Raw genomic sequence first — 27,959 nt, forward strand, 5'->3', positions numbered from 1 at the left:
GAAGGCATGACAAGAACCCAAGGAAGCCCATCCAAGTTGCCTTTTCACCAAGATAACTTCTCATTCCTCTCCTTCATTGTCCTTTGAACGATTTGTAGTTATGTAATTGAGGGTTTATTTATTGTCAGCTTCCTTTACCAGAATATAAGCTAGCTCCACTAGGGGAGGACCTTGTCTAGTTCATTCACCAGTGTATCCCCGGCAAAAGCAGGAGCCCACTAAAATAATCGTTGGAGAAATGTATGATGGTGCCACTGGACAATCGCTAGGGACGTAAAAAACATACCGACATAAGGAACACACGAAAACAAGCTGAGAGCAGAGGCCGGCTGTAGATGACAAGGACAAGCTATTTGCGAGGTCTCTGAAATGACAAGACCGGAAGGGTGGAACTGGACCTATGAGAACAGAGAGCGGGAGGGAGAGGTCGGACAGTGTGGCGGTCCTCGGGAATCCACAGTGGGTCGCGGGACTCACAGGGGTAGAACTCGAGGGGGTCTGTAGGAAACTGGAGGTGGGAGGACAGCATCGCGCATGTGCAAGCAGAGCCTCCGGTCCACCGCCCCGGCGCGCGCACTTACGCGCGCGCACGAGGGGTCGGAGCGGAAATGGCGCTGCAGGGCCGCGCGTCCGGGAGGCGAGCGGAAGTGGGTGTGAGAGCGGAAGTGGCCGGCTAGAGCCGGGGGCTGGGCGGGGACCGGTCTTGTGGGTGAGGCGGCAGCAGCGGCAGAGGCGGCGGCGGCGGCTCGGCAGGCGGGTTCAGGCTTCTGGGGCCAGGTCGGTCGAGTGGGTGGGTGTCTCCACAGTCAGTCCGTGCGCAAGCCGCTGCGTGCGTCTTCCCCTTCCCCCCACCCCGATCCCTCTCCCCTTCTTCCCTAACCTCCTACCCCACCCAGCCCCCTCCTCAGGGGGCAGCAGGGCCGTTCCCTGTGTCCTTCCCTCTGTTGCCCACCCTCACCCGCCCTTGTTTCTCCTTTCCCTGCCCGGGGTAGCCGCCGCCATGATCCTGCTGGAGGTGAACAACCGCATCATCGAGGAGACGCTCGCGCTCAAGTTCGAGAACGCGGCCGCCGGGTGAGCTCGCGCCCAGGGGCTGGAGGGTTGCGGAGGAGGCGGAGTTGACCCTTGCTAATCCACAGTGTTCAGACCCTCCAGACGTGGAGGAGAGAGATGAGGGACCTGGCCGGGTGTGGGGACTGCCCCGGCGGAGTAGACGTGGGAGGCGACTGGGTGCGGTGGGGTGAGGGGCAGAGATGCGCGAGGAGAGAGTCATCGGAGGGATGCGGAAGCAGTGAGTGGACAGGAGTGCGCGTGCTAAAGGGCAGGAGACCTGTGGAACGTGAGCGCAGCTTGGGCCGAACTCTCACGGGAGGATCTCATTGCCCTCTGTAGCAAGCATGGGACCACTTGCGTCCCTATTCCCCGTCATTGTTGTGAACCCGAAGACAGCCCGTTTGGGTTGGGTTGGAAGTTTTCAGGGATTCCCAGGGCTAGAGGAGGGAAGAAGACCCAGCAGGCCCAGATCCTCACCAGCCTTCTCGTTCACCACCCCCAGCTCCTTATCCAAAGGAGCAGGAGGCGAGACTGAAAGCAGACCCAGTCTTGCTGCCGGAAAAACTCGATCTCTCTGGTTCCCCTTCCCTGAACCCTACTGGGAGAGATTTCTCAAGCTCAGCTAATGGTCTCCCCATCCACACCCCTTCCTTATCTCCCTTGAGGTTCTCCTCTTTTCCCCACCCACTAGCTTTATCGGATTATCTTTTACGTTCTGGTACCAGCCCCCTGGTCTGTGATTTTTTTTTAAGATTTTATTTATTTTTATTTTTAGACAGAGGGGAAGGGAGGGAGAAATAGAGACAGAAACATCAGTGTGTGGTTGCCTCTCATGTGCCCCCACTGGGGATCTGGCCCACAACCCAGGCGTGTGTCCTGACTGGGAATTGAACTGGGAATTGAACTGGAGACCCTTTGGTTCACAGCCTGCACTCAGTCCACTGAGCTACACCAGCCACGGCTGATTTTTTTCTTTGGTCTTCCTGGCACAGGCACAGCTTGAAAGCCACCAGAGTCTCTAAAGGTCTTAGATAACCTTTTTTACCATTGGTCTTTTTATAGGTGGGTTTAGGACAAATTTCCCAGGCAGCCTTCTTTGTCAGACACAGGAATCCATAGAAGACAGCCTCCTCCCCTAAAGCTGCTTTGCTTTTAAAACATAGGCCAGGGAATTTGAGCTTCTGATTTTTGGTACCCTGTGGTTAGAGTCTTTGCCTCATTTCCCCATCTGTGAGGATGGGGTTTTACATTTTGCTTGCACAGTTGAGGAAATAAGTGCACACTGTTTCTGGTGAGCTGGGAACTCGTAATAGGAAAGTAGATTCTTGGAGATCCATAGATGGGAGAGGATTAGTGGAAGGGAAATTCTGAGTGATCATATGAACTGTGGCTTGGAGACATTAAAAAAAATTCTGGTCACTGCTTAAATTGTCTATATTGTGTCTCCTACCTCTTAAAAGGCCACAGATTTTATCTGTAAAACAAAGCATGACCTTCCTTAAAGTAATGCATGCTGTGAGCCACAGCTATTGTTTCCTGCCAGGGTGCAGTGCTCACGTTTTAGCTAACTTGCTTCTTGTCTTAAGTCTCCACTTATCAGTTCCTTTGCATTTTAAATGTTCAAGTGAATCAGCTCAGTCTTATTTTGGGAGATTGATGTCTACTTTGTGAGCGGGTATAGCATGTAAGAGGAAGTTAATTAACTTCTGCATTTTCACAGCTGATCTTAAGTGCATTCTCAAGTCCAGACTGGTAAAGAAACTAGACCTGGGCGGTTATAAGCTGATCTACAAGATAAATTCCTGTGCATTTTCAAGTAGAAACATGCCTCGTGGTGTGGGAGTCCATTCGCATCTATTTGTGTGATGGTAATTTGTCATTACAACATGTAGCCCAGTATCCAGAACTTCAGCTCAGTTCTTTTTAGAGGAATTAAAGTAGTCACTCAAGTCTGGAAGGCATAAGTTGGACATTCTAGGACATTTCTTCCGAAGTCTGCGTTGTAGCAGTGTCAGATATTGGAGCAGGGCAGCAAGGTTTGGCGTTTATTCTGGCCTATCTTCCCTTTGGAATGTGACTTTAAATAAGTGGCCTCAAAATATATTCTGCTGAAAAGCAATTTGAAAATGTTTGAAAAGAGACCATGATAGCCAGCCCATGAGGTAGGGCTTTCCTGGTTTTGCACATATAACACCCAGCAGAATCCTGCTTCTAAACCCTAATGTGAATTTCCAGGCATACCAGTAAGGTGAGGCAGCAGTGAAGAACTGGTCAAGGCTCATGCCTAGGGCAGAACTTCCAGCAAAGTATAGCTGGTGTGGTCATCATAAACATTTATGGGATTCTGCCAGTGTCTGGCACTAGCAGGAACAGAAAAGGGGGACCTTTCTGAGAGCCTTTTGGCAAAGTTAGCTGAAGGGTGAGACATGTTGGGGTGAAGATCACAGAAAGTCATTAAGGAAAGGGAGTAGTAACCTGGAAGAAAAACCCTGGAGATTTGAAAGGCTTCGCCTGTGGGCCCTGCTGCAGAGGTCAGCTCCACAATGCTTTACTCTTCTCAGAGCAAACCCGTTGGGGAAATTATGGTTCAGATCCACCCTTTCCAGAGTGAATCTTCCAACTATGCAATGTCCTGAGTTCCTCTCACTAGTCACAGTTCTAGTGCTCCGCTGCCACACGGCTAGTGGCTGCCGCATTTGGACAGCACACATGACACATTTCCATTATTGCAGAATGTTCTAGTGGATGGCACTGGTGCAGCCACTGAAAATGTTAGCATGAGGTAGTCTTAGAACACTTCTGTGGCACAGGCTTCAGAACACAGTTGCAGTGGCTTTCCTTTTAAATTTGATCATTTTCTAGACACTGCATCTCAGATTATCATCCTGTTGGATCTTCTGGCCTGTGGCATCCTACTAAAAGTCTAAACTTCCTTTGGGTAAAGCACTTTAGTCTCTCATCTAGACTGTTGAAGAATACATTTGGTCATGATAATATTTTAATTTGGAGGCAGTTCCGACAAAGCCTAAGAATCATTCCCCCAAAATTGCTTTTTTGTTTTTTTCCTACCACACTCCTAGGAGAGTGGTTTTGGAATGATTCATATATCCTCACAAAATGATAGTTATTGGTAAATTGTTTTCCCAGTAGCCTACACACTAAGGAAATGTGACTGATTAAAAAGCTGTACTCAATGCTGCAAATAACCTCATATGCAGGTCTTGTCAGTGGCATTGCCTTTTTGATTCGGAATTCTTGCCAGACCCCCAATTAAAGCCAAAGTAATCTGGCCAATTTAATTTTTTTGTTACTGTGTACACACCAGGAACCTTTTCAGCGTTAGAAGCTAGGCTCTCAACTTAGCTGAGGAAGAGTCTGGAGTCCAGGATTGACAGAAGGCTGTCAGATACAAATCGCTGTTGATTTTAAGTGCATGCTCACTCCGTGCCACAGCTGTGCATATCGTGGGGTGCTTTGCTTCTGTGAGGGGGAGTGAAGCTCAGTAAGCAAGCAGTGCCATTTGGGGTGGGTGGGGACTGTGGGAGGAGAAATTTGAGAAAAGAATAAATTAAATCTTGCTGATACCTTGTTCTCGTTGCTAAATAAGCTGCATACGTCCTCAGAGACAGGCTGGTTTGAAGTGACTTGCAATTAGGATGTTATTTAAGCGTTTAGAAGAACTGGAATGTAGTGGCCAACTGGCTAAGACGATCTGTTTGGCCTTTCACAGGTCATTATAGTTACACACTTTGCTGCCTGTCCTCTGGCCCCCTTGGGACTGCTCTGTGCGTGAAGCCCCAGAGCTATACTCCTAGGACTAAGGACTCCTTCAGGGCAGGGTTTATCATTTTTAGTCATCTCCCTGGTGCCCCCCATCCTCACTGTGTGTGGGGTGGCTGGGGCGGCGGTGGATAGACAGACAGACAGGTAGGTAGGTAGGTAGGTGGTCAATTCGGTAAATGTTTTCTTGAAGGAGTGGATGAAGTCAGCTAGAATGGTTCTTAGTTTATTTAGGATTTTATTGCTTTTCTAACATTATCTGAATTGCCTTTAAGTCCTCTTGTCCATATTTTGAAATATGGCTTTAGCAGAGAGTAAGACCACCTCTTATCTAATGATCCATTTTTTGCAGGCTTTACTCAAAAAGGATGATAGGAGCCTTATAGAGGACTTATAGAGGAAAATGATCAAAAACTTTTATAGTAAGATAAAGGTTTTCAGTAATTACTCTAATTCAGCTTACGGAAAGGATATACCTAGAAGAGGGACTTAAGTGCCCAAAGGGGATTGGATACATTTGGGAGTGAAAACTCAAAGGATTAGATAGTACTGCTGCCAGGGTTTTCTTAGTTGACTTGGTAGTGACATTCCAGAAACCTCCTTCGAAAAACAATAGAAAAAATTTTCTACAAAATTTTAAGAGTAGGTCTTGAAATCCAACTGAATGAATTTAATAGGTTTTAGCATCTTGTGCTGTCCGGTCATTAATCCTGAGGACTTCTTCAGCTGGCTTGTTTAGGGCTCCAGACAGGACAAAGTCTGACATCAGTGGGGCCTCTCCTTGCACTGCAGATCTGTTGCTGATTCTGGGAATAACCACAGTTCCAAAACCTCTCCCTGCTGTGGCTTCAGAGTCTGGTCTCCTCAGATGTCACCTAGAGGAAAAACTAAAGTATTGATCACCTTCTGTGAACCAGCACTTTGCTATAAGCTTTAATATGGCATCATTTGAATCAAATGTGCACTTATGGCAGATAGCAGTTGCCATTTACAGTGGAGAAGACCGGGGCTCATGGGAGTTGGGGGGAGTAGGCATGTGCACTAAGCACTGTGCCGTGCATCCCACACCAGCGATTCGTGGCCTTCTTTATGATACGTCACGCAGAATGGTACATTCAGGTAAATGGTCCAGCCTTCAGGTCCTGCAGCCGGCCTGCCTGGAGGACTATGGGGATCGCTGTCTCAGCATACCTATTAACGTAGACATAAAACTGATCAGGAAACTTTGCTGTCTGCATATTACCTCAGTTAGTCTTCACAACAACCTTGTGAGTCTCCATTTTCTAGAAAAGGAGCCTGGGCTCAGTGATACTTGAGTAGCATTGCCTGTGGTTCCATAGCCAGTAGCTGATAGAATTTAGCGTTGAACAGTCAGCTCTAATGAACTTGCTTATTCTGTGATTCAACTCACCCCCACTATGAAATTTCAGCAGATGGTAAAACAGAAAATAACCATTAATTTTTTTCTGCCTGTTAAGGGGCATACTTTTTCCCAGACCAATCTTACACCCCTCTGGTCTGTGATTTTTTAAGTCTCATGAGTAAACAACAGACACCTGATCTTGGCATTGAGACATGACCCTGTTATGGGGTGTTTCATGCTCAGTACGGCCTCCTTGTTGGAACCCAGAGTTCTCGCACCTCTGACTCCCAGATGACTTCTCAGGAAGACTCTTCTGGCCTAATGCTCTCTCGGTAGCCTGTCTCCTCTGCAACCTTTTCTGCGGCCATAAATAGTAAACTAAAATATTAATGGTGATGATTTGACAAATATTCTCAAGCCAGGCAGCAAACCATTTAGCACGGATCTTAGCGTCTTCTGCCCCTGGAGATCCTTGCTCAGGGAACTTCACGGACTGGAGCAATGTAAGATTCAGAGTCAGAATGTTTATGGCTTGGGACCCTAAGGTGATTTATTTCTAGTTGGTTCTTAGTCTGTTGATGAAGTGAGAGAGTGAGGAACTTGGTTCTTCGTTGGCTGAGATAAAGCCTAAAGGTTAAAAAAAAAATATCCGCCACCTACTACATGATGCAGTGTAGACTTTATAAGCCCTCCACCCCCTCAGCCAGCCTTCCCCAGGAAAGTACCATTCAGTGCTTCCTCCTGTTGTGCAGCCTCTCAGTATCTGGTTCAGATGGGCCATAGATGAATGTTCGCACTTCTTTTTTTTTTAATATATTTTATTGATTATACCATTACAGCTGTTCTATGCCCCCCCCTTCATTCCCCTCCACCCGCACACTCCCTCCCCCACCATTCTCCCCCCTTAGTTTATAACCACATGTCTCAAGTCCTTTAGATTCTGTATTTCCCCCACTATTCTTGCCCTCCCCCCTATCTATTTTCTACCTACCCTGTATGCTATCTTCTGTGCCTTCTCCCCCCCTTCTCCCCCTCCCACTCCCCCGTTGCTAACCCTCCATGTGATCTTCATTTCTATGGTTCCACTCCTGATCTAGCTGTCCTCTTGGTTTGCTTGCTTTAGGTGTGGTTGTTAATAACTGTGAGTTTGCTGTCCTTTCACTGTTAACATTTTTCATCTTCTTTTTCTTAGATAAGTCCCTTTAGCATTTCATATAATAAGGGCTTGGTGATGATGAACTCCTTGAACTTGACCTTATCTGAGAAGCACTTTATCTGTCCTTCCATTCTAAATGAAAGCTTTGCTGGATAAAGCAATCTTGGCTGTAGGTCTTTGGATTTCATGACTTGGAATACTTCTTTCCAGCCCCTTCTTGCCTGTAAGGTCTCTTTTGAGAAATCCGCTGACAGTCTGATGGGTACTCCTTTGTAGGTGACTGTCCCCTTATCTCTTGCTGTTTCTAGGATTCTCTCCTTCATTTTAATCTTGGCTAATGTAATTATGATGTGCCTTGGTGTGTTCCTTCTTGGGTCCAACTTCTTTGGGACTCTCTGAGCTTCCTGGATTTCCTGCAAGTCTTTTTCCTTTGCCAGACTGGGGAAGTTCTCCTTTATTATTTGTTCAAATAAGTTTTCCATTCGTGGCTGTTTCTTTCCCCCTTCTGATACCCCTATAATCCGAATGTTGGAATGTTTAAAGATGTCCTGGAGGTTCCTAAGCCTTTCCTCATTTTTTTGAATTCTCATTTCTTCATTCCTTTCTGGTTGGAAGTTTTGTTCTTCCTTCTGGTCCGAACGTTTGCACTTCTTCCTTCTTTGCTCTTCTTTTCTTTTTTAAGGTTTTATTTATGTATTTTTGTTTGTTTGTTTGTTTGTAGAGAGGGGGGAGGGGGAGAGAAACATTGGTTGCCTCTCACACTGCAACTGGGGACCAGCCCATAACCCATTCCTGTGCCCCGACCAGGCTGACCAGGTGTCAACATGGCAGCCTTTCGCTTTGTGGGATAACCTCAACTACCCGAGCCATGCTGGTCAGGGCTGCTGAGAGGTGAGGAATGGTTATTGGTCATCCCTTGCCTTTGTCCTTTGCTGGTGTTTCAAATGAAAGATCAGAAGCAATTTACATTTTTGTCCATTTTTTTCATCACATTCTAAACTCAGTGTTTCTTTATAAACCCACTTGATGTTTGCATTCTTGAAGGCACCCAAAGTATGTGTCCTAAGTCACTTGGGTGGCTTTGAAGAAGCAAGGTGGAACTTTGCATGTGGTGTGTATGGGTTGACTTTTCAGCAGGGCTAATCTATGCTCCGTAGGAGCCAGTTTCCTTGAAAGGTGATGTTGAGCCTGTGCAGCAGCTTTTTAAACAGTAATAAACCATGTTACATATTCTGTTAGTTCCCAGTAACCCTGGAGGGCAACTCTGTCTTAGGTCGTCCTTTTACAGGTGAGGGAGCAGTGAGGTCTTGAACAAGTTAAGCAATAATAAGTGTGAAAATGTGTCTGTCTTGCCTACTGGCTCATAAAACAAGGTTGAATTATTTTGAGTTGGTGGTAGCTAGCTGATTAAACAGATTTCATTTTCCTACCTTGGGCTTTGAGAAGTGGGGAGAGCATGTAAAGTAGCTTTTCTCTGGGGGTTAGTTGACCATTATTTTTTTTTAAGATTTTATTTATTTATCTGTAGAGGGGAGGGGAAGGAGAGAGGGAGAGAAATATCAATGTGTGGTTGCCTCTCGTGCGCCCCCTACCGAGTCCTGGCCTACAACCCAGGCATGTTCCTTGACTGAGAATCAAACCAGTGACCCTTCAGTTTGCTGGCTGGTGCTCAGTCCACTGAGCTACACCAGCCAGGGCTGTATCTCTTCTCTTGTTTTTCTTTCTTTTTTCTTTTTTTAATTTTTGTTCAAGTATAGTTTTCTGTCTTATTTTCCCAGCCCTACCCCGCCCCCAGTGCTCCCCACCTCCCTCCCATTTCTGCCCCCCACCTTAGTTATTCTTCAGCAGTTCTGAGGTAAGTAGGAGCACTGTGTTCTCCCGTTTTATTAATGGGTAGGTCAGAAAATAAAGGTAGATGGGTATTAATTTGTCTGAAAACACGGTCCTGATAAAAGCTGGAAAACAGGTGTTTTGATTGTTGTTAGTGGTTTCGCAGTGTTGTTTTGGCAGCAGTTTCTGTGGAAGTACAGCACTGGAATTACAAAACAATACTGGGACAGAACTGGTCAGAGATGGCTCCTGGGGAGCAGTGAGTACTTTGGTACTTCAGTGATGAAGGGAAAGCAAAGCTGTGTAGGAAGACTTGCAGATTGTCTTCGAGTGGAATAGAATCTTCTGCTTTGTTTTATGGCCTGAAATCTTTTTACTTTAAATAAATTAAAAGCACCCTCTATTCTATTTAGCAGTTTTCCTGCTGACTGTATTACCGCCATCTCTACTGTCCTTTAGGGGGAACATTGACCAAAAGGTGGTTTCTTGTGGTTCACATAAACAAACATGTGTGCCCTGATCTTAGTGAATTCAGAGTCGAAGGTGAGCACCCACCACAACAGAGAATCCACATCAGCAGGGGAACAAAAGCTCTGTCCATCCTGCTTCCTTTTCTTATCCTCCACCTTAAGTAAATTCAGCAGTTCAGGTTCGTGAGAAAATGGATTGTATATTCGGATGGTCAGTAAGCATGATACAGAGTGGTCTGATCTTAAGTAAAGCCCAGGAGCCTTTGCAAGTCCCCTTGAAGGCAAGCATCCATGCGGTTATCTTAACTAAGGGACTTTTGTTTTGCAGAAACAAACCAGAAGCAGTAGAAGTAACATTTGCAGGTAAGTGTCTTTGTCTCAATCCTGTAAAGCAGCAATTTTCAACCCGTGTGCTGCAGGAATTTCTAAAACATGCAGTACCTGACTATTTAGTCAGGACACTGGCCTCTTTTTCCCTTAATTGGATTGTAAAAAAAAAAAAAAAAAGATGATACAACAGTAGCTGTCTGGTGTGAATGAATCAAAATTACGCTTAAGTCTTCTTTATATTCTAGAGATACATTCTAAAGTATTTTTGATGTGATGTCTGGGATTTGGCTTAGACTAAATCATCATGGGGATGTCTAAAGGAAACAGGATTGGCATGTGTTGATAATTGTGGGAGCCATATAATAGGGACAGGGCTTCACTATACTACTGTTCTTTTTACTTTTATGCATATTTAAAATACATCACAATAAACGTTTTTTTAAAACTTTTCCAGCACTTAGCTGTGATTAAGGTAAGACTAGCTTTGTAATTTTTTTAAAAAAGCAAAGAGGTGTGGGTACTTAACACTTCATCCTGGTTTTCCCACTGACTGCCCACATGGATTTAAAATAAATGCCATCTTATTTATATGCCTTCTTATACGGGGGACTTCCTTGTGACCTGCAACCTGCAACAGCACTTCGAGATTTTATTCCACATTTCCAAGTTAAGCAGTCTTACTCACTTTACTCACAGATTTCGATGGAGTCCTCTATCATATTTCAAATCCTAATGGAGACAAAACAAAAGTGATGGTCAGTATTTCTTTGAAATTCTACAAGGAACTTCAGGCACATGGTGCTGATGAGGTAAGTTCCACATCATTTTTCACTGGGACTCTTGCTTCCTCCTCAGCCTTCAGTGACAACTCCCCACTCAGAGACATGCCGTGGCCCTGAGTCCCTGCCACTGGAACTGCTTACAGCCCTGGACAGCTTGCTCACCAACCAGGGGCTCTTAACTCCCATTTCCCATAATGTAAAAAGAATGTTTCCCAGAAAAGGTTTTTGAAGTAATTTTTCATTCTGAAAATTTAGACACAGATCTTCCCTTTAAATTTTTAAATGTTCTTTAGAGCTGGCCTCTTTAAGTATATCTCTTCTTCCTGTGTCTGCCTTAGGAGAAATAAGAAAGGGTGTCCATGCGTTTTGAAACTTTTGGTGGCCATGCCTTTTCACTGGCTTTTTTCGATAGTTGAAGTAGCAGGTTTAGTTCCTGTTGAACTATATTTGCTCTGGGGAGAGCCATTTATGGAAGAAAGAAAATGCTATTACACCAGTGTGCGCACATTGTGGTTGGGTCTCAAAGCAGGAAGTATGACTCAGTTCCTGAATCAGTTTTCAAATATCTTTTCATTTAACAAGCTAGGTTCTCCTTAATCTGGTGAATGAAGATACTGCCATTTCTATTTTTCTTCTGATCAAGAGTAGTAGCTTTTGATTATTTAAAATTTATGTCATGAAAAGGCTCTTTGCAATAAATGTGATCAAAATCTCAGTAATTTTGGGGTTTAAAAGCTAAAATTGGCCCTGGCTGGTGTGGTTCAGTGGATTGAGCACCAGCCTGCAAACTGAAGGGTCACCATTTCGATTCCCAGTCAAGTCACACGCCTGAGTTGCAGACCAGGTTCTCGGTTGGGGGTGTGTGAGGGGCAACTGATAGTTGTTTCTCTTGCACATCAACGTTTCTCTCCCTCTCCCTCCCTTCCCCTCTCCCTACAAATAAATAAGATCTTAAAAAAAAAACCACACAATTGTATGTTAAACAAACAATGCCAAGAGCCATAGACAGTCACTTTCCTTATTGGTTATTCACATGCATTTGACTTGCTCCATAAATTCAGGGGAAGAGTCAAAACCTTTTCTGATTTGCCTCTTAAGTTCAGAGGAAGAAGAAATGTTCAGAGAATTTTGTATTCACAGTTATTTTACCTAGATAACAGAAGCCTCAGGAGAAAGATCTTCTCGTGTAAAGCATGTAGAAGATTCTATTATATAAAAGATAGTAGCTAATTCTTCTCTTTACCAGCTAAAGAGTAAGAAGAAATAAGTGGCTGTTAAGGTGGCCTTGCTTTAGATTAACTATAAAATAACTACCTGAAAGGAATTGCTGAACAATTGAACAGGCAGCCCAACTGTGTGGTAAATCTCTGAAGGCAGTCCTTTCTGTAAAGATCTAGGTTCAATAATAATTTTAGAAAGAAAAGAAAATGTTCATTGAGTTGGATTTCTTAACTTTCCTCTTAACAGCAGTCTGCTGTCCTTACAATGGAACTCCAGAACACATTGCTATTCTTACAGCTGCCACAAGGGTCAACGAACCAGCCCCACCCACTGAAGTGGGTGGAGTAACTCTGTGTTGGAGCACAGTGCACAGTAAATGGCTCCCTGGGTCGGTTAAACAGTGACCAGCCTGTGATAACCACAGGAATCTTGTTACTTTGTCACAGGCCCTTTTCAAGGCAGAAAACCTCAGGCACTAGGGCAGGAAGGTCTGATGGGGATGATTGATAGGTCACCTACACCCATCTCCCGCTGCCAGGTTGGGAGAGTGGGCACAAATTGAAAAGTGAATCATGGTTAAAAGTGCAAGTGAAGTAAACAGGGGAGCGTTGGCTGGTTTGGCCAAGGGGAGGGAGCAGAGGAGTTGAACATGGTATAAATTTGGCTCTGAGAGCTTCCTTAGATCTCAGAGTATTAACTTAGTATCCTTGGAATTAAACTAAATCTTAGGAGCTACAGTTTCTCCCATGTCTGATCTCCCCTTCCTCCAATAGTGAACACAGACCAGGATTGTTCCTCAAAGGCAGAGGCAGGGTGCTAGTTAAGACTCTTAAAGGATGTGTATGTTGCTGGGGGGGGGGGGGGGGGGGGGGGGGGGGGGGGGGGGGGGGGNCCCCCCCCCCCCCCCCCCCGCCCAACTCTTTAGGAGAAGTGGTATATAAGACACCTGGAGGTCAGAGCTCTCTGCCACCAATAAACTCTGTGACCGGGAACCTTGCCCCTTTGGTTCCTCTTCCGTGCAAAAGACACCTCACAGTGGCTCTATGGTCACCAGATAGGAACCATGTGGCATTTATCTTTTGCCTTTGTACAAACAGATGTGATCACTGATTCATGTTTTGAGGTCCACTCTATTATCTGAATTTTGCAGATTGAGAGTTTTTTCTAGCCAAAGGGAAATGGTTAAATATGTAGAATATTAAAGACTACTTGAGAATGGGGGCATGGGGAACCTAACCATGTGATAATTTTCTCAAGTGGGACATAAAATACATGGTTTGCTGCTGTTTTTTTAGTTTCTAGAGAGTATGTTGAGAATAAGGTTAGAAGAGAAACGCTGATACGCACTCACATTTGTTGATCGTCCTGGTGCAGCATGTAGCACGGAGAGCGCAGCGGTGCCCGGGACGGAGTGCCCGCTCACAGGGGCGCCCCTCTGTGGCTGCCCGTGGTTTGCACTGGCTAATGGAATTCTTTAAAACGTGTGTGTATAATTTCTGTAATTAAAACAAAACCGTGCTTTTGTTCACTTTTCATCTGTTGGGTTGCCATGGATTAAGTGCCCTTTTTTGGTATCCCATAAAATGTAAGAGGATCATTAGTGTGTTCATGGTGAGACTAAAATTAGAAATTGGATGCTTAAGAATAGAAATCTGCAGGTGAAACCCTACTGTGCTACTGAGGGGGTGGGTGTGTGGGCCTCGGCTTCACCTTGTGGAGTAGTGACAGCGCCTTTCCTCCCTAGTGAGGGTTACCAGGAAGCCATTTCTGTGTGTTGTCTATTCATGTACAAAAATGACAAAATACCAAAAAGGTTATTAAATTCTATTTAGTTTTTTCCTGTCTCCAAATAACAGCCTTTCTAGTGCTTAATGTGTCCCATAGAAGTCAGAACCGTGGCCTCCAAATAAAAAGTTTGTTTCTTAAACCATGTCAACCTAGGAGCAGTTCCCACCAGGTGCAGCAATCACGCCAGCATTGCTGGTGTGGTGGGAGTGAGGTTTTATCATTTACTCCAAAACTGGAAGTATTGGTTTGAGGAAAAAGACATGTTAGGAGTACAGTCTTCTGTGGACCCACCAATATAAATAGCTGGCTAGGATTCAATTATCCGTTGTCTTTTGCCTTTAAAAAGCTGGCGATGAGCTAAGTAATTTTTAAAGCAGACACAATAAGCATGCTAATGGGAATCAGTTCCCGTTCTGGTTCTGTCTCTTCATTTACCTGCGTTAGTGGTGCGGCCTGTGCTCGTTTGATGACTGACATCAGTATCACTTGGCATGCATCCCGCTCTGCTGAAAAGAGGTGGTCGTGTGCAGCACACACTCCTGAGGAGAACAGGGGACATGTGAAAAGTGGGACCAAGTCCCAAAAGAGTTAGGGTTGAGCCTTGACTGAAAAACAGATCCTGACCTAACCTTTTGGATTTAATCTCAGTGCTGCGCATGACTTGCTTCGAAATTCAGATTAATCTGCCTCCTCCTCTGTATCCAGTTTCCCATCCACCAAATGCAAGGAAGCATGCTGGCTCGGAGAAGTTTGGCGAGGGTGGTGCTTTAAAAATAATGAAATTACCATAGCCTTTGGATTAACATCCTTGTTCTTGTGTTTCCTAGTTACTAAAGAGAGTGTACGGGAGTTACTTGGTAAATCCAGAATCGGGTATGTACTCATGTGTGACATGGAAATAGACCTGTCCTGTTTGTACTGTGCTTTTTTTTTTTTTAGGCTAAGGATTTCATTTAACTGTTGTTTCACAAATGTTTCTGCATTACCCTAGTTCCCGTTTCAACTCTATTAAAGTATGAATAGAGGTCTTTGCATTTTCCAATAATGATACATAGTGTGGTGTACAGAATTGATCATGTGTTTTTAACATTTATTTAAAGGGGCCAGTCAACTGTTTGCTAATCTCTTAGCCAGAGAACCACCTTTGTGATAATTAAGATGCCTTTTGAGAAGACTAAGCAATTATTGATTCCAACCCCAACCCCTAGTACACCTTTATTTTGTAAACTGCACATTTGAAGAAGAAAAAAGAATATTCAAAATTGTTCTCACATTTTCAAATAACAAAAATGGCCAGAGAAATTAAAAAGCACTATGGTCATCCCTGAGTAGAATGGCTATGTTATAGTGCTTTAAAGGAAGTTTAAAGTGGAAAAAAATAATATTTTCATCCCTGTGATTAAGTGAGTCTCAAATTCTGAGTCATTCAACTGGGCCCCACAGTCAGGACCAAGTAGTAAGACTGTTAGAGCATGTTTGTTAAATATCATTGCTAAGGTGCCTTGATTAACACATTGTTTTAAGACGGAAGATGTGTCTGTCATTTTGGAAGATGTGTCTGTCATTTTCTTTTAACAGCAGTTACTTTTGCTTCCTTATTTTCTCCTGATTTGCAACAGTTACTTCGTCACTCCCATTAGAATACTTTCTCTGTCTCCTACATGCTGTTCTGGAAACAAAGTATCAAATACAGAAAGGTGTCTTTGGAATATAACTGTTACTAAGAGAATTTGTGGATGGGAGCTTTGACTGTGGTCCGTAAATACTAAAATGTGTCAATCCCCAAATTGATGGCAGCAGTGCATAGTAGAAGTGAAAGCCAAAAGGGAAATAATAATGTAAGAGGAATGAGGAAAATTTCGGAAAGAAACAGCTAACACAGCAACATGATGTGGGAGTTCTTGGGCATGTTTGTCTCACTGCTCAGACCCTAAATTCTGTCGGAATAACCAGAGTGAGTTTACGCTTTGGTCCTGGGGCCTTTTCCCCACCTCCCACTAACGCACACACGGACACTGCCAGATTGCAGACCTGTGTCCACAGGTGGAAATACTGTCCTTCCTTCTCTTTTTCTGTGGGTTTACCTGGGCAAGTTTGGGAAACGGAGCAGGCCATACTAGATTTTTTTTACTTTTCTCTGTCCTCAGTATGTTCTTTCGTATCAGGAGCCTTACTTAAAGTCTGACTTCAGCAGTAGTTTTATTTGGCTTCTTAAAACTAGCAAACCTCGACTTTAAATTTTTTAATCTAGTCTTGGCTGTTTGCTGCTTTGGTTTTTGGGTCCCTAAAATGGAATGATGCTTGATATAATTTAACGTTGGTGGGCCAAAAATGTGCCAAGTACTACCTAGAACAGAGATTTAGATAGCTCATGCTCTCAAAGAGGATGAACTCAGAAGAAAACCACAGACCTGGGGAATGCTCTTGGGAAATAATTAAATAGTAGCAAAGTACTATATAAAGGTTTAAGATGTTCAGCATTGTGAAATTCATCCAGTTCTGGTAAAAGTATTCCCCTCAGTTGCCTAGAATTAAAAAAATTATCCTTGGTGATATACAGATATCCGTACAAAATCATCTATAGGCCTTTTAGCATGTGTTAAATCATTTCGTTGCATTATAAAGTGTGCTGGCCTTGTTTACTGGAATTTGTATCCACTGTGCTCTAAGGAGTCAAGATGCACAGTGGTCAGCAATCTTGGCATTTAGTCCTGTTCTATCCCATTTGTGTATGACTCACTGTTCTAGATGCTTTATTTCCACTTTTAAATATTGCACTTTCTCCTAAATCTCCCAGTAGTCTTCCCCATCTCACCGCCCTTTTGTTTAAAAAAAGCAAGTGCAGGGCCCTGGCTGGTATAGCTCAGTGGACTGAGTGCTGGCCTATGAACCGAAGGTCGCTGGTTCAATTCCCAGTCGGGGCACATGCCCGGGTTGTGGGCCAGGTGCCCTGGTGTGGGGCATGCAAGAGGCAACCACACATTGATGCTTCTCTCCCTCTCTTTCTCCCTCCCTTCCCCTCTATCTAAAAATAAATAAATAAAATCTTTTTAAAATTTTTTAATTAATGAGAAAAACAGATACAGGAATTCTAGAGGTTAGGTGATTTGTTCAAGGTCCCTGAAATGGCAAGGCCAGGGTTGGGATCCCCTTCTCTTCAGTTGCCTCTGCCTCTCTCTCGTGCTGCGTTTGTCGTGCCATGCTGCCTGCCTCTACCTCTTTCCCTCTGAGATGAGAAGAAACCATGTCTGACCTGCCTGCTTCAAAGGATCCTTATGGAGATCAAATGCAGTAAAGTATTTTAAAACACTGAGAATTTTACAGTGTGTATAAATAAAAGCTGCTGGGGATAGATACATACATTTCTAGATTCTTCCATATCCTGCCTCCTCCCACAAAGGATTTGCAGTGGCACATAAGGGGATATGTTTTATTATCAAAAAGCTCTGCAGCTTGTTGGCACTGGGCACATTAAACCCCAGGGGAAAATGTAACTCATTACAGCTTGATAGCATGCACATACAGTCCCCCTCATGGCTGTGTCTGGAACACTACATGTCTCGTCAAAGTTCCCAGACTGTGACTTCCTCCCATTTGACTCAGATTTTTGCATAGCATTTGCTAACAGTTGAGGTTTTATCTCATCTCATTTGTCCTATGAGGTAGATGGGAATGGAAGCACTCCACTGGAGTTAAAACTGTGATGATGACTGAGACAAAATAAAAGGTCATTAGAACTTGGAAAGTTGTTGTTTTTTTTAAATAATATAACTTCTCTGTTTTTTCCCTTCCAGGATACAATGTCTCTTTGCTATATGACCTTGAAAATTTGCCTGCATCCAAGGATTCCATTGTGCATCAGGCTGGCATGTTGAAACGAAATTGTTTTGCCTCTGTCTTTGAGAAATACTTCCAGTTCCAAGAAGAGGGCAAGGAAGGCGAGAACAGAGCAGTCATCCATTATAGAGATGATGAGACCATGTGAGTGTAAATTTCGTCCTGAAGCCTGGGTGTGGCTGTCACGTGCACTAAGGAAAACACATAAAACCAGGTCAAACCTTAGAGCCTGTGGTATGAGCCCCCCTAAAGTGTCTTTCTCATAACTTCTTTAAGCCAGGATGAATGATTGGGTAGGGGCAGCTGGGGGGGGCACTTTCCTTAGTCTCCAGATAATGAAAGTTGGCAAAAGATGAAAAGAGAATCCAGTGCTCTCCTTTACGGCACCTCTGTTCTGCGTTCCCTTCAGTAGTATATAGCTTGGATGCTCAGCAAGCAGCGGTTCTGTGTTAATTGCAACTCTTGGGTCATTGACATGCTGTGAACCTCATAGTGTATAAGGAAAGAAACTTTTCAGAGTGGAGTACAGACAGCCACTAACTCTACACCCGTTTCATACCGCATAGACAAAGATAGTAACATCTGCTTTGGTGGTTTCATCTTCTGCCGCTATTAGGCCATGTATTGTCACACAGACTCTGTTGGCCATATCTACTTAGTCTTACTGGCCACAGCTTGTTTTGTGGGTTAAGAGACTTTACCCTCCTGCTTCACTTGCAGATTGATTTCTTAACAAAACCGTGTTCTGATTCTGTGCTCATTCTCACGTGTTGGTTCCCCTCAGGTACGTGGAATCTAAAAAGGATAGAGTCACGGTAGTCTTCAGCACGGTGTTCAAGGACGACGATGATGTGGTCATTGGGAAGGTGTTCATGCAGGTATGAAGCAGGCATCTTGCGGGGACCGTGCCTGGAGATCCTACCTTGGCTCCAAAACTCATCATAAGCATAGAAAAGAGAGCTGGTAGGAAAATAGAACCAGAAACACTGAAATAAAGAACAAACTGACCGTTACCAGAGGGGGCCGGGGAGAGGGATGATGGGGGAAAGTAAGGGGAGGCCCCTCAAGGAACATGTATAAAGGACACATAGACAGAGCTAAAGGAGGTGGGGTTTGAGGGTGGGAGGCCACAGTGGGGTGAAGATGGAGACAACTGTACTCCAACAACAGTAGGGAGAGAGAGCTGGTAGTTGTCTTGATGCCAGAACTTACTAAAGACTTCATTAAACAGCTCCCACCAAATTCACGGAATGTTTTCTTAGTGGTTTTAGCCTTTGAAGTACTGGACTAGATGATTTGAGTTTTAAACTTACTAACAATATGACCAAAATATTAAGCATCCTTCTTGCAATGGGGATCTTTGATATGAAGTTTTGTTAAGGCGGGGCAGGTGTCAGTATAAGGGGAGTAAATGGTCATGGGGAAAAATACAGTAAGAAAATAATGTGGGGGAGAAAATTAAGTTGGGTCACATTTTCTGTTCTTCTGTGCTCCTCATATTTTTGGCCAGGTCTGTTCTCAGTTCAGTCCTAAAGTCTTTTCAGAATAGAGTCTGTAGAAAATCTTGTAGTAGAGGATACATGAATAGGGTAGAGTCGTTGAAATGATAGTGAAGGGAATCGGCCTGAGTTCGACCGCAGTCAGCGTAGTGTGCCTGCTTCACAAGAAACTCGGCTACCCTGCGGGGCCAGGGGAAGGCGCCGTCGGGGCACAGCGCTTTGTCGCGCTGCCTGCTCACCAGTCGCGGGCTCGTGAAGTGGTACCCAGGCCAGGTTCTAAGAGAGCTCCGCATTCAGAATCTGGTACAGTGGTTAAATTTTCAAAAAAACTTTTGTATGTTCATTCTGTTCCTTGACAGGGTGACGAGATTTGAGAATTCTGGGGCAGCGTTGTTTTTGTCAGATAAAGTTGAAAAATGACTGTGTTTAAAAAAGTGAGGACACTTCATTAAGTGGCCAGGAAGATCTTCAGAAGTGGTCTCCTCGGTTTGGCCCCTCTGTCGTGGCCTTTTGTGTTTAGGCTAATGAATCTGAAACTAATTTGGGAGTTCCTGTGCAGAAAAATTGGAATATTGCTACTCGCAGCACTTCAAAGTACCAAACTTTATGAGAGTGTGAGTGTGTGTGTGTGTGTGTGTGTGTGTGTGGGTGTGGGTGTGTTGGGTCCAAATGTAAGCCTCTAGACAGGCACTTCATGTGTTTTTAGGCAGACTTGACGGGAATTCAATGCAGTGGCTCAGAAATTGGGGTAACTCCAATCTGAGGAACTAATTTTAAAAGCTATGAACTATATATTTAGATTTGGCTGGGGTTTTTTACCAGTCTTCCATTTTCTGCCAGGCGACATCTTAGCTTATTTTTATTCCTTAAACAGATCTTATCTTAGAGCATGTACTGGAGGTTTGTTCCCTAGGAGAAATTTTGCCCTGTTTCTGTGTGCATGTAAACTCCTCCTTCAGCACGCATGTGGCAGGGGCCTTGTCCACAAGGAAGACAAGTTTCTGCGTCCTTGCACCGACGGTATCTCCATCAGTGCCAGGCCTGGCACTGTGCAGGCACATGGTGTCTGGAATGTGACGAGGCTGTGTGCTCCGGAAGTCAGCCCCTTGCCTCCCTCCCCAACTTCACAGACGGGGGGACTTACTCAAAATGACCGGAGAAACCCAGACTGACTCTGCGTGAGTTTTTCCCAAAATAAGTCATCTGAGCATTTTCCTGGTCCTAGTTACTTTAAATTTCTAGAAGAATGAAAAACAATGGATGCCTAGCATAGAATGTTGTGACATGGGGCACTGTTTAAAGTCCCTCGTGGTCATCAATCTGCTTGCTATCGGCTTTTGTGGGCTTTCCCATGTCAGCATGCAGTTCCAGCCTGGGCAGAATGCAATTCCTGCATTTGTCATTTAGCAGACGGACTCTGAGGGATGCTTACGGCCTATAGAAAAAAGGCAAGGAGTTTCTTTTTCCCATCACACAGATGGTCCAGTGCTTGGCCTGGTGCATTCTCTGTAGACACAGAAGCTGATGTGTACACCTGCAGTGAGTCTGGTAGATGTCATCATTTTAGTGCTGTTTCCATGTGAGGTGATAAAACAACACTTAGAGACCGGAATATGGTAAACCCGAATTTCCCCACATTTTTCCATCTCAGAGTCTGTAACTAAGAAAAGTTAAGTGGAAACTGGTTTTGTATATGTTCAGGGACAAGACACAGGCCATCTGCCTCTTCAGGCAGTTGTGCAGGTGTTATTTGGAGGCCCCTTGCCACCTGCATACACATGTGGTTGTATCTGTAGGATGTGTCCTGACCTGGGAACAGAGTCAAAGTCCGTGATTTTGGTAAATACTGCCAAGCTCTCCTCCAGAGGTTGTACCATCTTCCTCCCACCTGGAAGGCGTTAATATGCCCATGTCCCCAGAGTGTGCGGTCAAGCTTGTGGGTTTCTGCCAATCTGACAGGTTACAAATGGGCCTGTGTTGTCTTACGATCGAAGTCAGAACATCTCTTATGTTGAAGGTTTTTCTTGTGAGATATCTCTTTATGTACTTTACCTATTTTTAATTAGGTTATTGATCTCAATTTAAATACTAGGAAAATGAGCCATTTGTCTGTGTTAGAGTTTATTTTTTTACAGTTTCGTTTTACACATAAGTCTTTTACTGCCTGTAGTTTTTTCATGGTTTATGGCCTGAAAAATGGGCCCTCTGCGGCCAGCCATAGTAGCAGTTATATAAAAGGCCGCATTTACCGGTTTAAGGTGCTGCTTGTGTCATGCACTAAATGTCTGTCGCTGTTTGAATGTATTCTGAACTTCTGTAATGAAGTGTGCTGTGGTGGGAGGGAGAGATGGTGTCGTCATGCTCAAGACTGCGCAGCCAGAGGGAGCGAACAGGGGCAGTATTGCTGGTGCGCATGGAGCAGCCGCTAATGGAGATATTTGGGCGGGTGGGTGGGTTTTTAAGTGTTATTTAAGAGAGAACCACAGAGAAAGATGTGAGACTTGCTAAGGGATAGTCCTAAATCAAAAGCACTTAACCAAGTCTAAAAGGTATTATTTTCTGTATACAGAATGATGAAATGGTAGTAAGTTACCTTGGATTTACAGTGCCCCTCTGGATTTGAAGACCACGCGTATAAGTGAATTGCAGCCTTCTAGAAGCTTACTAAACAAGAAAATGGCTGGTGTTATCTGGTCTGTTTTCTCCCCTGGGGCTGGAGAGCAGAAGCAGTAGATGTTAGAAAACCTCCTTTAGAAGTTTCTGTTTTGAATGCTCTTGACTTCTTCCCTGCCTCTCCAAATATTTTTCCTTTGGGGAACAAAATTCAAAAGGAAGCTAACCTAACACAGCTATGTTGATTTATTTTCCACCAGTTGGGATCCCAGACTAGGAATTAGAACTCCTCAAGTGTTACCCTTCGTTTGCCCTTAATTTGCCGAGGGCTTGCTAATCAGTGTGTAGTATTCTTAACTACAAATAGAAACAGTTTCTACTCCTTCCTTTACAATGTAGACAGAAGTCAGTTAGGGTAGAAGTGCTTTTTTATTCAGCAATCCACGTGCTAGACAGCCTCTTTGAAGGACGAGGAATAGCTAGAGGGGACTGAAGCAGAATCCTTGGCTTGAGGAACTCACAACCTGGTAGGGAAGCCAGCTGCATGAGTGAATAGTGCAGTGTTGAGGAGAGGCTTGTAGAAAAGACATGGGAGTTCCACAGAGAAAGCAGCCAGCCACCCCAGGCTGCTGGGGGTGAAGGAGGCCACATTTGAGAGCTGTAAAGATTGACTGTTTAAACATCCTCTTGGTGCTCATAAAACTCAGAGGCCGCCCTGACCAGTGTGGCTCAGTTGGTTGGGCGTCGTCACACAAAGCTAGGTGGTGTTTATTTTTCCTTTATCTTGGCAGGAGTTCAAAGAAGGACGCAGAGCCAGCCACACAGCCCCACAGGTCCTCTTTAGCCACAGGGAGCCTCCTCTGGAGCTGAAAGACACCGATGCTGCTGTGGGTGACAACATCGGCTACATTACCTTCGGTAAGCGCGTGGGGCTGCCATGCTTGTGTCCTGTGGTGTGCTGTGTTGCGGGCACTACAGACTGCGTCGCCTGGACAGTGGTGTGGCAGTACCTCCATCAGGACAGGGCGGGGGTGGGGGTGCAAAAGCAGGCATGCCAGGCTGTGGCTGTGGCTGCAGAAGGGGTGTCGCGAGATACTAATTATAGGTCATGTACAGTAGCCATCTCCCCTTTTTCCGGTTTTTCTTGAACCCTAAGGGGGAAAAAGGGGTAACTTCTGGTGTCAAGTGTTGGGAGTTACACATCCCTAAGCAGCTGGGTGTCAGTTCCCTGTCACTTGGCATTTCTTGGTTTTTTGGTACGCCAGCCATGATTCACTTTTTCTACTTTCCCACCAAAGAAATGCCCATCTTGTAGCCGCTTCAGCCTAGTCAGCTGGCGTGGCTCATTGGTAGAGCTGACAGTATGGAATAACTGTGTGTGTGCGCACCGTACCTCATGCCACTGAAATGTCTCCCTTCGCGAGGTTTTCCTAAGTCACCTCAGTGCTAAAGGTATACATACCAGTTTGCTGGTAATGAATTGATTTACCCTGTTTCTTTACATTTAAGCTACACTTTGCCCCCACATCCCTGTCTTTGAGGCCGGATGCAGCTTACAGGTCATGGCATGTCATAGTTCAGTTGGCAGTATGTCCCCTGTGGGGCATAGACTGCGGTAAACTCACCGTTGTTAGCCCCTTTGGCTCTTCCGGACAGTGTGGTCTCTCCTGTCCCGGTGGTCACTGCTCTTCAGGGCACACTGAGAGCAGCGTGGCCCCGCACCCCCACCCCCGTTTTCTTACGAGGCGTTCCTCTTCGTTTCTGCGACACTTCATACCCAGAGAGTTTCGCTGGTAGGGAGGCCACTGAGTCGAGTAGGTGAAGGAAACGGGATTCAAGAAGCCAAAGTTGGGGGGTGGGTTCGACAGGAGGGGCTTTTCTCAGCCCCCATCAAGAGCAGCTTCTCCTGCCTGTTCTCATGAAGAGAGTTCCAGTTTTTATTCTACCTGGTGTGTGCTTTTCACCACAAGAATACAGGCTCTTGTCTGGAATCCGGTTTCTCTGAAGGCCTACTCTACCTCAGCACCAAGGACATGGGACAGGCGGGCTTTGTTTCCTAGTTCTGGTTTCTTGCAGTTAAGTGTTTTCTCCAAAGTTACCAGATAGTAGTACTGCCTTTTGAAGAGACTGGTAAGTGGCAGAGGCAGGAGCTAGTGGGCCTGTGGCAGGCCAGGTTTTCATATTTTGGGAGTGCACAGCCACAGAATACAGACCTGGGGTGAATGCCTAGGACCACGCCCTTCCCTTGGGGAGCTCTGTGTTCCACTTTGCTCTCCTCCTCGTCCTCAGTGCTCCTCAGTCCTCCAGCTGCACTCACTGGCACCTGCCCTCGCCATGGCGTTCATCGCTTCCTCGTCTCACGGAGAAAAACCCTGACAGCTGGGGCCTGGGGAACACTTAGGCGGGAGGCGGGAGCTGACTGTGGGCTGCAGGTCTTCCTGCCCTCTGGCGTTGGTGTCACACGCTGATTCCTGTTTGTGCCCCCACCCTCAGTGCTGTTCCCTCGCCACACCAATGCCAGTGCTCGAGACAACACCATCAACCTGATCCACACGTTCCGGGACTACCTGCACTACCACATCAAGTGCTCCAAGGTGAGGAAGCGCAGCGTCTCTGCTCCCGTGCCCGGGTCACTCTCCGCCAGAGCCGATAACGTAAAAAGTCCTTCTGTAGTCCGGGCCGTTGTTGTGAACTCTAAGTAGATGGTTCTGGAGGCCGGAGGAAGTCGTGATCTCTGTTCGCCTCTCCCCTACCACCACTCCACATAGCTTCCCTGCAAGTCCCTGTGCCAGTCCCAGGATGTTTCCAGGCGTTCCTGCAAACTTCTGATGAGAGTAAAGCTGTCTCTCTAGAACATGGCTCTGCTTCAATTCCTGTTGTGTTTGCCCTCAGGCCTATATTCACACACGGATGCGGGCAAAAACGTCTGACTTCCTCAAGGTGCTGAACCGCGCACGCCCAGATGCCGAGAAGAAGGAAATGAAAACAATCACGTGAGTAGGGCAGGCCCACAGCAAGACCACCTTCCTCCCCTGTGCTCACCGAGCAGGAAATAATGGGTATCGGCAGCCTGGCCCCTCAGCTAGCTGTGTGTGAGGCGGCAGGGCTGGGCCTCCAGCTGCCTGGCGGGCCAGAGATGGCATGAACAGGTTTCTACTTCCCAGTGGGCGGGGCCAGGTTTCCTCGTTTCCATGTGTTTGTGAGCAAGAAGAATGGCAGCTAGAAAAAAAACAGACCTTTTTACCCAGATAAGCTGTGTTCTCTTTGGGCCTGAGTTGAGAGGTCAGTCTGGTCCTCAAGGTCTTCCTGCTGGAAAAATGGATTAATTTGCTTCAGAACATTTAGTTGAGTAAATGGCCCTGGAAGCATACACACTAGTGTTCTCTTGCCTGGTCTACTTCTTACAGGCATTTTGCATGAGGAGCACTATCTTCATCACGGCTGGAAATGGTGTGTGCAGGAGAGGGCTCTTGATGGAAAGCCCAGGGGTTGGGCGTTTAGGCAAGGTGCCAGGCCTCGGCTCCCCCTCTGGTGAAGTTTTCCCAGTCCTGTTCTTGAGATAAGATAATAGGTGCTATTTGCTATCTTTTGTGCCGATTAAATTTAAGTCTTGAGGGGAACTGAGCTCCCTGTACCCCTCACAGCTGTGTATTTGCCAGCACCCAGTGCTCTTGCCAGGTAACCTGTGGTGGGTGTGGTGTGCACAAGGCTTTAAAGTCCCCCCTCTGGCATGGGAGATCTCTTCCACCAAGTTAGTTTTTGCTGCCACTTGACAGGATGAGAGGGGTAGTTGACTCTTATGTGCCCGAGCAGAGGGTTTTTGCCCCCTGAAACAGCAGCAGCTAAAGTCACCCCGACCTCTTTAACGGAGGCTTTAGAGTCTGCCCGTCTCATCAGGAAGCTGGTACTAAAGGCCCTTCCCTGTAGTAACACTCTGCCTGCTACCCGGGGACCGAGGAGTAGTGTTCGTCCTGTAACAGCACCCTCTGCTTAGACAGGTGTCTGGGTACCATGGCAACAGAACGATGGCTCCCTTCCTTCTGTACCCTTGTGGCCTGTCCTAAAATTGGGGTGAGGGAGGGATGGTGGGGAAACAGAAGAGGGTATATGTGCTAAGACACACATCCCGGACCCAGAACCTTGCCTCCACCCTGGAGTTTACAACCTCCACTTACTTTCCCTGCTTGCATCCCACAGCAGTGCTTCTCTCACCGAGTACTTTGGTGACCTTGAGTGTGAGGCAGCCGGTTTTGGGCCACTTCCAGGGCACAGTGGAGAGAAGGCAGTGAGGAGAGCCCGAGAGTTGAACAGGCCGCTAGGGGCAGTAGAAGGAAACCTGACCCGTCACGCCCCAAATCCTGAGCATCATATGCAGGTTGGGGGGCTGCCTGTGTAACCTTTAGACCCGTAATTGCTTGTCCATTCCGGAGACCAGCCTACTAGGCAACCACTGCCCAGTAGCTCCCCACAGGCCTTTCCCCCACCCTATCACACAGCCAACGGGTGTTCTCAGGGGACAGCACTGCAAAGTGAGTATACTTAACCTGAGAGTCAGGAACAACTTTCTGTCCTGATGGAGAAAAGGGGAGAGAATGAGTCCTTGAAATGAATGCAGTGCCCATACCCCTCCTTGGGACGCAGAGAGAGCAGCTTTGCCTTTTTCTGTCCCATAACGTCTCTTTGGCAGAGGTGGGCCCCAGAAAGAACGGAGAGGGAGACAACTACATCCGTCCTGTAAACCAGATCATGTTACTGAGGGTGGGTAGGAGTGAACTGGTCCAGCTGGGCAGGAGAAGCCAGGACGCACGTGCGGACGCACGCGCGGACACACACAACCACCCGGCACAGCAGAGCAGGAGGGCTGTGCAGAACCGTGAAGGGCCTGGGCTAGGGTGGTGAGCTTGCTGCCAGAAATGGCCCTGGGTCAGAAGCCAGCCCTCGGTCAGCACCCCACAGCGCTCTGCCAGCAGTGAATACTCAGGAACTCATTGTGGGTGGGGGGTAAAAAAAATACGGTTTCATTTTAGGGTAGGTGAGACATTCAGGGCAGAAAAAATTTAGCCCCCATAGATTTGCCCCAATTTCCCGTAGTTCTCAGCTCTTGCTTCCAGGCTGCTTTACCAAATACTCTGTCGCTGAGAACCCACATGTTCCCAGTAACAGCCCTTCTGGGGAAATCCCGGGTGGAACGGGACACCACAACTCGGAAGCCTAATGCCAGGCGGTTATTCTGTACGCCAGCGTGCAGTTGAGGGCTGCTGCTGTGATCAGTCTGTCCCCGTGGTGAAAGACTTAGACTGGAACCTCTCTGCTGCCCAGGAAGCTGTGTGCTGTGCAGGAGGAGCCCCAACCATACCAGGAAAAGGTGTGCGCGCAGTCTGAGATGCAGGGAGACCTAGGCCGTCCAGAAACTGGGCAAAGGAGCTTCGTTCTGCTCAGTACACTTAATGTTCTCATGGGCTTAGCACAGATGCTTTCTGGTACCCAAAGTAATCCGTAGGACGGAAGAGGTGATGGCACCTTTCCTCCTCATGCTGGGTGTCTTCGGGATCTATCTCATCCCTAGTCCAGGGGTGTGGGGTGGTAGGAAAAGCCATCCCAAAACCAGCCTTCACACTCACTTCTGCTTTTGCAGGGGGAAGACGTTTTCATCCCGCTAACTCTTGGGAACCGGAAGAGGAAGCGGCTGGCAACTGAAGGCTGGAACACTTGCTACTGGATAATCGTAGCTTTTAATGTTGCACCTCTTCAGGTTCTTAAGGGATTCTCCGTTTTGGTTCCATTTTGTACACGTTTGGAAAATAATCTGCAGAAACGAGCTGTGCTTGCAAAGACTTCATAGTTCCCAAGAATTAAAAAAGAGAAAAAGAAAAATCCACTTGATCAACTTAATTCCTTTTCTTTATTGTCCCTCCCTCACTCCCCTTCCCTTCCAGCCTCCTTCCAAGCTGTTTGCTTTGCAATGTTACTGGTAATGAGTTGCAGGATAATGCAGTCTTAACTTGTTTTCTCCTGATATTTGAGTTCAAAACTCCTGTATCTAAAATACGGTTGGGGTCATTAATAAAGAGAATCTTTCTATCTTACATGAGAATTTACTGGGTTTCTGGACTGTGAGTCCAAAAGAGGCAGGAGGAGGGAGGAAGGTGAACCTGCAAACCTAAACTGGCAAACCTTAGATTCAGGAGCCCCTCGGCTTTCCCTTAGGGAGAATGGCTAGCTAGTGAGCTCTTGCTG

General features: G+C 46.0%; 1 protein-coding gene across 2 annotated transcripts; it reads left to right on the forward strand.

The window, feature by feature from the left end:
* The first annotated feature begins 668 nt into the window (after nucleotides 1-668).
* Nucleotides 669-27,808, forward strand: ARPC2 (actin related protein 2/3 complex subunit 2). 2 transcript variants are annotated; one of them, XM_037029142.1, is made up of 11 exons: nucleotides 669-777; nucleotides 993-1,074; nucleotides 9,981-10,015; nucleotides 10,679-10,791; nucleotides 14,601-14,646; nucleotides 17,568-17,754; nucleotides 18,395-18,488; nucleotides 22,514-22,640; nucleotides 24,216-24,316; nucleotides 24,615-24,715; nucleotides 27,358-27,808. In XM_037029142.1, exons 2-11 carry the CDS (start codon nucleotides 1,001-1,003, stop codon nucleotides 27,380-27,382), a joined length of 903 nt encoding a protein of 300 aa, XP_036885037.1. In that variant the 5' UTR covers nucleotides 669-777; nucleotides 993-1,000; the 3' UTR covers nucleotides 27,383-27,808. The 2 variants fall into 2 exon arrangements, with proteins under 2 accessions (XP_036885037.1, XP_036885038.1); XM_037029143.1 differs by having other exon boundaries at nucleotides 686-790.
* The last annotated feature ends 151 nt before the right edge of the window (nucleotides 27,809-27,959 follow it).

Source organism: Sturnira hondurensis, unplaced genomic scaffold, assembly GCF_014824575.4.
Source record: "Sturnira hondurensis isolate 20B ecotype Veracruz unplaced genomic scaffold, ASM1482457v3 Scaffold0020237, whole genome shotgun sequence".
NCBI lineage: Eukaryota > Metazoa > Chordata > Mammalia > Chiroptera > Phyllostomidae > Sturnira > Sturnira hondurensis.